The sequence below is a fragment of the Alosa pseudoharengus genome, unplaced genomic scaffold (genome assembly GCF_046254945.1).
Source record: "Alosa pseudoharengus isolate Yale_2024_CS ecotype anadromous, Long Island Sound unplaced genomic scaffold, YU_APseudo_1.1 YU_APseudo_1.1_scf_3, whole genome shotgun sequence".
NCBI lineage: Eukaryota > Metazoa > Chordata > Actinopteri > Clupeiformes > Clupeidae > Alosa > Alosa pseudoharengus.
In genome coordinates, this window is record NW_027468718.1 from 12024695 (window position 1) to 12034694 (window position 10000).

The 10000-nt window shown below is 45.8% G+C and overlaps 2 protein-coding genes across 2 annotated transcripts in view; both read left to right on the forward strand.

Moving 5' to 3' along the window:
- The window catches only part of pard3bb (par-3 family cell polarity regulator beta b), a 347724-nt gene that overhangs the window by 138839 nt on the left and 198885 nt on the right, over nt 1–10000 (forward strand). The gene's annotated exons all lie outside the window — the stretch shown is intronic.
- Nucleotides 6197–7264, forward strand: LOC143100930 (uncharacterized). The gene has a single exon (XM_076264522.1). The coding sequence runs from the start codon at nt 6197–6199 to the stop codon at nt 7262–7264; it is 1068 nt and encodes a 355-aa protein (XP_076120637.1).

Here is a 10000-nt window from a genome sequence, read left to right on the forward strand (position 1 = left end):
AGTGATCGAGTTCCCTGTGAAGTTCCTTGTGAATTTTACACCCTGTGCACTTGGTAGGGAGAAGGGAATTCAACGTAGGGACCCTTGTAATCGGAACGCAACCTCAGACTCAGCACCCCCTCCCTCATGTATTCTCCCCAAACACACACACACACACACACACACACACACACACACACACACACACACAGACACACACTAGAGTTTAGATCAGGCCCAAAAAATCAAGGCCGACCCTACCCGAGCCCGTGCACATTGTGCCCGAGCACGACCCGACCCGACACATTAACTGTAATTATGAGCCCGAGCCCAATTTAAACCGACATTTTTTAAATACGACATTTTTTAAATATGTAGGCCATTATAACTAACGTTCTCAACTACAATTCCGAGTTTGAGCTACAGTAATCTGCTTAGAATTATTTTAATGAATAATGCAACGGAGGACGAAGCATGTAAAGTATGTTTGTTTAGGCTATTCAGAATGGAATGGATCGCAAATGAATCCGAATGAAGAAACGTAGGCCTAAGCCACTTACAACGTAACATTATGTCCCTGCAGCAAAACTCAACGCATTTCTCTGTGAGGACTTGCCTCGGTCTCAGGTGTATGCTTGAGAAGAGGAAAAGAGGACATTGAAGGCTGACTATCATTATTTCTGCCATGGCAAGCCTGCTTCATGTGTCTGTTCATCTCAAAGTCTTTTTTGCCGTCATAGGCAAAATGCATACCTCCGACTTTCGTCCGAAGTTGCTCAAAATTATTTCTCCAGTTTTTTTTTTTTTTTTTTTCTTGACATCTTCAAGCTCCACGTTGCACTTAAGCTACACAATACAGCACAGCAGGCCCAGTGTGATGTGTGAGCTACACAATACAGCACAGCAGGCCCAGTGTGATGTGTGAGCTACACAATACAGCACAGCAGGCCCAGTGTGATGTGTGCGAGTGGAGGAGAAGCTGTGCATGACACGTGTTGCGCCAATAACATTACAAATGACATTTTGTAACCTTGTAGCCTAACTTGTATAACATTTGCTACTTATAGGCCTACTTTGCTAAATATATATATATATATATATATATATATATCATATTTCTGACTATGGCACAGCTCCCCACCCAAGTAGGCTAATGATTTAAAAAAAAAAAAAACACACACAAATGCTTGATAAAGGACCCAGCCCGGCCCGAGGATAGTGGCTGGAAATATCGACCCGACCTGGCCCATGAGAGAGAATCTAAACTCTAACACACACACACACATGCTGTCTACTATGTGAGATTGCTGTTTATAGACTTCAGTTCTGCATTCAACACCATAATACCACAACAACTCATCTGCAAACTTGACAAACTGGGACTCAGTACCTACCTCTGCAACTGGCTACTGGACTTCCTCTGTCAGAGGCCTCAAGTAGTACGTGTTGGCAACAATACCTCAAGCAGCATCACACTGAGCACAGGGGCCCCCCAAGGCTGCGTGCTCAGTCCGCTGCTCTTCACCCTGCTGACGCATGACTGCACTGCAACCTACAGCAACAATCACATAGTGAAATTTGCTGACGACACAACTCTGGTGGGTCTCATCACCAAGGGCGACGAGACTCAATACAGGTTGGAGGTCGACCATCTGACCACGTGGTGCAGGGACAACAACCTCCTGCTGAACGTCAGCAAGACCAAAGAGATTGTTGTTGACTTCCGGAGAGGTCACACCCAACACCTGCCACTGACCATCGACGGTGCTGTGGTGGAGAGAGCGAGCAGCACCAAATTCCTGGGGGTGCACATCAGTGAAGACCTCTCCTGGACCACCAACACAGCATCACTGGCGAAGAGAGCTCAGCGCCGCCTGTACTTCCTGCGGAAACTCAGGCGAGCAAGTGCTCCACCAGCCATCATGACCACATTCTACCGAGGCACCATTGAGAGCATCCTCTCCAGCTGTATCGCTGTGTGGGGCGGAAGCTGCACTGAATACAACAGGAAAGCCCTGCAGCGCATAGTGAACACAGCTGGAAGGATTATTGGTGCTTCACTCCCCTCCCTGAAGGACATTTACACCACCCACCTCACCCGCAAGGCGACCAAAATTGTGAGTGATGCAAGTCACCCCGCTCACAATCTGTTTGATCTACTGCCCTCTGGGAAGAGGTACAGAAGCCTGCGCTCCCGCACTACCAGACTCACCAACAGCTTCATACACCAAGCTGTTAGGATGCTGAACTCTCTCCCTCCTCTCCCCCCTCCACCCTCAGCTACATAACATCCTGGACATTGGACCCACAAATGGCCGCCTGCACCACTCCACTTGCACACTTGTACACTTTGCAACTTGTTGTTGTTGTCCTGGAAACACAACACTTCTGCTGCTCTTACATAACTTGCACCACTATGCCACTTTATTTCTTACTTAGGTCAAACAGAACTACCTCAGCCTCTTATTGGCCTGACTTTGCACTAGTATTTTATTTTATTGACTGTCTATGCACAATTTCAACCAAATTTTGCTGCTCTTATTTTTTCATTATATGTGCCCTCTTATTTACTTATTTACTTACTTTTTTGTTTACTTGAATGTTATGTTTGTCTGTGGACTTAAAATTGTTAAAATATGTCTTGTCTCCACCGTGGGATAGTGAGAAACGTAATTTCGATCTCTTTGTATGTCTGGAACATGTGAAGAAATTGACAATAAAGCTGACTTTGACTTTGACTTTGACTTTAGAGTTGGGTCATACAGATGTAAAGGCCCTTCTGACATGAACATGAAGCCCCTCCTGTCCTTTCCTGTCCTACGTGATGGGTGACAGATTGTACTTTCCCACAACACTGATAACTGAATACACAGACATGTGCTGGAACATAATATCTACCATTTCTAAATATGTTCAGTGTCCCTGGACTTTATTTAACCCCAAAAGTGATGAAATGTCTTACATAACGAGGAACTGAGGCGTATAAAAGAGGGTGTCTCAGGAGGGAGACTCACACAATTCATCTAGCACTACTGCTACTACTGCTACTGTGTTAGACAGGCAGAGAGTTGTAACAACGATGAGGGCCGTCATCCCACTGCTGGTGCTGCTGTTCTCCATGTGTGGAGCTCAGACTCAGAGCACCCAGACTGAAGTTCAGACAGAGAGCCAGAGCACTGGGGCTGCTGCTGCTGTGGTAGATATCTATGCTGAGCTCAGGGAACTCAGAAACATGATGGTGGATCAGAGCATGACTCTGAGCTTCACTCAGGATGAGCTACAGAGCACCAAATCCCTGCTGCACACAATGGGGGCTGAGAACAGTGTGATGAACAAAAGACTGGTGGCCAGTGAGACTAAAGTGGAGGCTCTGGAGAGGGTGAACGCAGCACAAGAGGCAGAACTGACAGCAGTGAAGACCAGACTGGCAGCCACTGAGACTGATTTAGTGAATCTGGAGAAAGAGATCACAGAGCAACCCAAGGTGGCATTCTCAGCAGGACTGGGTTCAGGATACATACAGGCTGGGGATACTGACCTGAACTTGGTCTTCAGAAGAACCATCACCAATGTTGGACAGGCATACAGCAGCACGACAGGCTTCTTCACAGCTCCAGTCAGGGGAGTCTACTACTTCAGATTCACGGTCAGGGATGACCTAACTTCACGCTGGATGTATATCAAGATGTATAAGAATGAAGAGCAGATCATGTATTTGTCAAAGTTTGGTGATGATGGAAACGCCACCTATATGTCCAGTGGTGCTACTCTGCAGCTGGAGGAGGGAGATGTAGTTAACATGCGACTCCCTGCACGCTACAGGCTCTTTGATGATTCTTATAATCGCAGCGTCTTCAGTGGCTTCCTGCTGTTTCCTCTCTGAATGGAACACACAGCTCAACATGATGCTGATGCTGACAAGTCATGAATAAAGTACAAATGATTGACCAAACAAACCCTGATGATACTTTTTGTTGTTCTTGCTGGGTGGTGTGTGTGTGTGTGTGTGTGGAAACTGTGATGATGATGATGATGATGACCAATCATAAATAGATGACCTTTGATCAGAATCAGAATCATTATCACAAATATGACAAAGTGCAGATGCAGGGACAAATACACTATGGAGTCTGTTAGCACTGGTTGGGCACTATAGCTAACTAAAAAAGAGGACTGAAGATGGTGACACGTTCTAATCACTCACTAAATAGTGACACACACACAGAAAAGACACAAAAAAGGCCATGTGAACTTCAGTATCCTCACTATAGACATGCACTCCACTAATCTCAATCAGTAATACCCCGACTTACCCCCAACCTCAGAAGACTCGAGGGAAGAACATTAAAGTAGAGATATCAGTGTCCTGCTGCAGTGTGCTTGGGTAGCGCTCCTGCCCAAGTGAAGGTGGCCCTTTGTGCTCAGTGTAGATTCACCCTCACTAGTCTCATCCTCTTCTTGTCCTCTTCTCCTGTGTTCCTTCTCTCCTTTCTACCTCCTCTCTTTCTACCTCCTCTCTTTCTCTCATCCCCTCCTCCTCTCCTCTGGTTCTCTCTTCTTCTCTTCTCCTCTCCTCTCATCCCCTCCTCCTTTCTTCTGGTCCTCTCTTCTCTCCTCTCATCCCCTCCTCCTTTCTTCTGGTCCTCTCTTCTCTCCTCTCATCCCCTCCTCCTCTCCTCTGGTTCTCTCTTCTTCTCTTCTCCTCTCCTCTCATCCCCTCCTCCTTTCTTCTGGTCCTCTCTTCTCTCCTCTCATCCCCTCCTCCTCTCCTCTGGTCCTCTCTTCTTCTCTTCTCCTTTTGTCCTCTCCTCCTCTCTTCCTCCTCTCTTCCTCCTCTCTTCCTCCTCTCTTCCTCCTCTCCCTACTCTCCCTCAGCAGCTGGAATACCCAGAAGCCTTTGCGTTGGTCTGTGTGTGTACCTGACTTGCTTCTCTCTCCATTTATTCATTGCATCTCTCTCCCTCCCTCCTCCTCCTATCTTCCTCTCTCTCTTCGTTCATTCTCATTGACTCATAGCTATTGTTATATGGTAAAAACGACACCATTGTTTATATTTACAGTCATTCTGTCCTCCTCTTTGGCCTTCAATATGAGCAGAGCATAGTGTACACTTTTTTTGTGTGTGTGTGTGTGGGAGAGAGGGAGAGCATAGTGTACACTTTTGAGTGTGTGTGTGTGTGTGTGTGGGAGAGAGGGAGAGCATAGTGTACACTTTTGAGTGTGTGTGTGTGTGTGTGAGAGAGAGAGTGTGTGAGTGTGTGAGCATAGTGTATGCTAGTCATTGGTAATTGGCCAGGCAGCTGTCAGAAAGGGCTTCTGGCTAAATAGTGGGGGTCAATGGGGAGTAAAGAAGAGGGGAAGACTTTACCATTATAACCATGTGAATGTCTAGAGAAAACATGTATGAAATAAGGACATGTCAGCCCTCTCCTGCATGAGCAAGGCCTGGGCCAGACCCCTCTGTCACACCCACTCTCTAGTCCTGGTCAGGGCAGGTCAACAAGTGCCAACGTGGTCAAGTGTGTGTTCTGATAACACTCTCAGACGCTAACATCAGAAGTACAGCGTAATCAGTGTATTTGGCAGCAGCTTTGCTTTTTGTGAAGCTCATCTACCCCTTCCTCTAGTATTCTCCCCAAACACACACACACACACATACACACACACACACACACACACACACACACACACACACACACACACACACATACACGCCATCTCGACTACGATACATGACTGACAGACTGGTTGGCACATTCTGACTAGAGGTGGGTTTCTTCGATGTAAACGTGTTGGTTTCATTTATTCAGTCTGTTATTTTTTATAATATTAAAGGATTATACAGAATTAGCAAAGCAGAGTAAGGACTTCTGAACTCAGGTCATAAAGTTTGAACATGAAGCCCCTCCTGTCCTGTCCTACGTGATGGGTGACAGATTGTACTTTCCCACAATGTTGACAACTGAATACACAGACATGTGCTGGAAAATAATATCTATCATTTCTAAATCTGATCAGCGTCCCTGGACTTTATTTAACCGCAAAAGTCATGAAATGTCTTATATAAAGAGCAACTAACGCGTATAAAAGAGGGTGCTTCAGGAGGGACACTTCTTCTAGCATTACTACTATTACTACTACTACTACTACTACTATTACTACCACTACTACTACTACTACTGCTACTGTGTTAGACAGGCAGAGAGTTGTAATAAGTATGAGGGCCGTCATCTCACTGCTGGTGCTGCTGTACTCCATGTGTGGAGCTCAGACTCAGAGCACCCAGACTGAAGTTCAGACAGAGAGCCAGAGCACTGGGGCTGCTGCTGCTGCGGTCACTACCCAGCTGGACGTCTCTGCTGAGCTCAGGGAACTCAGAGACATGGTGGTGGAGCTCAAAACCACAGTGGTGGAGCTGAGAGTGACTCTGACCTTCACTCAGAATGAGCTGCAGAACACCAAATCCCTGCTGTACACAATGGGGGCTGAGAACAATGCTCAGAACCTACAGTTGGAAGCCCAGGAGACAGAGCTGGCAGTGATGAAGGAACGACTGGTGGCCAGTGAGACTAAAGTGGACGCTCTGGAAAGGGAGAATGCAGTTCAACACACAGACCTGGCCATTATGAAGACTGAGGTGGAGAATCTGAAGATGGAAAACGCAGCACAAGAGGCAGAGCTGACAGCAGTGAAGACTGAAGTGATGAACCTGATCAAGGCAAATGCAGCACAAGAGATCAGACTGTCTGCCAGTGAGACTGAGGTGGAGAACCTGAAGATGGAAACTGCAGCACAAGAGGCAGAGCTGACAGCAGTGAAGACCAGACTGGCAGCTACTGAGACTGAAGTAGTGAATCTGGAGAAAGAGATCACAGAGCAACCCAAGGTGGCATTCTCAGCAGCTCTGGGTTCAGGATACATAGAGTCTGGGAATACTGAGTTGAACTTGGTCTTCACTAGAATCATCACCAATGTTGGACAGGCCTACAGCAGCACAACAGGCTTCTTCACAGCTCCAGTCAGGGGAGTCTACTACTTCAGATTCACTGTTTTGGATAACCTATCTACACGCTATATTAAAATCAGCATGTATAGGAATGGAGAGCAGATCATGTGGTTAGATGAGTATGATACTGATGGAAAGGCCACCTATCTGTCCAGTGGTGTGACTCTGCAGCTGGAGGTGGGAGATGTAGTTAACATGCGACTCCCTGCAGGCTACAGGCTCTTTGATAATTTTAATAATCACAGCACCTTCAGTGGCTTTCTGCTGTTTCCTCTCTGAATGGAACACACTGCTCAACATGATGCTGATGCTGACAAGTCATAAATAAAGTACAAATGATTATGAGCAAACAAACCCTGATGTTCTTTTTGTTGTTCTTGCTGGGTGGTGGTTGCATTATTTAAGTAAATAGAATACAGCAGTCTAAATAGGAACTAAGGAGTCAAACATAATATTAGGACAGGTAAAGTCACATAGCAGGGACAGCATCGTCTTGATAATCCTATCACAGCACCTTCAGTGGCTTCCTGCTGTTTCCTCTCTGAGTGGCATACACTGCTCAACGTGATGCTGACAAATCATAAGTACCGTAGCTTTGATCATGAACAAATAAACCATTTTCATTTAATGTTGATTGCACATATTGAGCATTAATACACCAAACAAGTTGTCATAATACTGTGGCCAAAGTGGGAACAAGGTGTCAAACAGCCAAACATCTTCACTGCAAATATGGACTTCATCTTTTGTTCTGATGCTGATGCTACATGATGATGATGAGCACATTGAATAACCCCTGTGTGTGACATGTGCTATAGAAATACAATTGCCTTGCCTTGCCTTGATGCTGACAAGTCATTAATAAAGTACACATGATTAAGAGCAAACAAATCCTTTTCTTTTTATTTTTTGTGAGTTAATGTGTGTGAGTAAGGAAACCTGAGGATTTTGACAAAGCATTAATGTATTACCTTTGATTATGAGCGAAAAAATAAAAAGCAAATAAATGTTGATTACACATACATTAAAAAAAAGAAATGAAGAATACTGTAATAGTAGTAACTACTGACATCTTCACTGCAAATAATGTTTTTGATCTGTTTGCTCTCATATTACTTTTCTGTAGAGAGAGTTGCAGGGTTATCTTTTAATCTTTTTACCTTTAGCTAAATAATGTGTTACTTGAGTGAATGTCCTCCATGGTCTCTAACAGTTAGTGAATGGTGGCTTTGGAGTCTCTCTAGAAACAGAGGACTGAAGATGGTGAAACATTCCTATCACTCAGAAACACTCAGACTTAGCACATGCCGACACACACACACACACACACACATACACACAGGTACACGCACACACACAGCCTTTCCATAATGTCCACAAAATGACGTACACTCTCATTCACATTTTGGAGGGAGTGAGCAACTTGCTTTTGAGAAAGGCAGGCAAAGTGGGGAGCAAGGGAGGAGAGAGAGAGACAGAGAGACAGAGGGATAGAGAGAGGGGAGGCATAGAGAGAGAGAGAGAGACATACAGAGGGGAGGCTCAAAAAGAGAGATAGAGGGGGGAGATAGAGAGAGGGGGCATAGAGAGAAAGAGGGATAGAGAGAGGAGGAGAGAGAGAGAGACAGACAGAAATATATAGGTGGGGGGGGTGAGGGAAAAGGTCCCACACACATACACACACACACAGAGAGAGAGAGAGAGAGATGTGCAGGGAAAGACACAAATAATGTCGTGTGTGTGAATCAGTGATTTGGAAGAGAGAGTGAGAGCCCAGAGTTCCCCATGCCCAGTGCCAAGCTGTTCTCCACCTTAGGCCTGCTATCAGTGGGCATGGCATTAGCAGCACATGCTATCAGTGGGCATGGCATTAGCAGCACATGCTATCAGTGGGCATGGCATTAGCAGCACAGGCTATCAGTGGGCATGGCATTAGCAGCACAGGCTATCAGTGGGCATGGCTATGGCAGCACAGGCTATCAGTGGGCATGGCATTAGCAGCACATGCTATCAGTGGGCATGGCAATGGCAGCACAGGCTATCAGTGGGCATGGCTATGGCAGCACAGGCTATCAGTGGGCATGGCATTAGCAGCACAGGCTATCAGTGGGCATGGCTATGGCAGCACATGCTATCAGTGGGCATGGCATTAGCAGCACAGGCTATCAGTGGGCATGGCATTAGCAGCACAGGCTATCAGTGGGCATGGCTATGGCAGCACAGGCTATTAGTGGGCATGGCTATGGCAGCACAGGCTATCAGTGGGCATGGCTATGGCAGCACAGGCTATCAGTGGGCATGGCATTAGCAAGTGGGCATGGCATTAGCAGCCCAGGCTATCAGATGGAAATCTGTCCAGTGGTGTGACTCTGCAGCTGGAGGTGGGAGATGTAGTTAACATGCAACTCCATGCAGGCTACAGGCTCTATGATAATGTTGATAATCACAGCACCTTCAGCGGCTTCCTGCTGTTTCCTGTCTGAATGGAACACAAGTCATGTCAAGGTTTTGTGTGTGTGTGTGCCCACTCATATTTGTGTGTGTATTCACTAGGAATGCATCCAAATCCAAATCCATTATTCAGAAAAGCACAGATGATAAAATAAATGGATAACGAATCTACCTGAACGCATCATTATTCGTGGAGGAAAGTCTCTATCTACCTGCCCACATCAACCACTGTTCCCTCATCTCATGCTATCACTCATAAAGGAGGAGGTGGCACACAATGGAATGGAACACACAGCTCAACATGATGCTGATGCTGACAAGTCATAAATAAAGTACAAATAAGTATGAACAAACAAACCTTGTTGTTCTTTTTGTTGTCCTTGCTGTGTGATGACTGCACACATTAAGCATTAGTAAAGTAATGATAAATACATAGAATACTGCAGTCTAAATAGGAACTAAGGAGTCAAACAGCATTAGGACAGGTATCATGGTCACATGATGGGGAAAGCATTGTGTGGAAAGAAAGAGTCATATATGTGTTCCTCTCCCTCTTGTCTTCTC

Bases quoted from the DNA above. Each gene is read 5' to 3' on its own strand.
- LOC143100930 (XM_076264522.1), top strand. From the start codon at position 6,197: ATGAGGGCCGTCATCTCACTGCTGGTGCTGCTGTACTCCATGTGTGGA.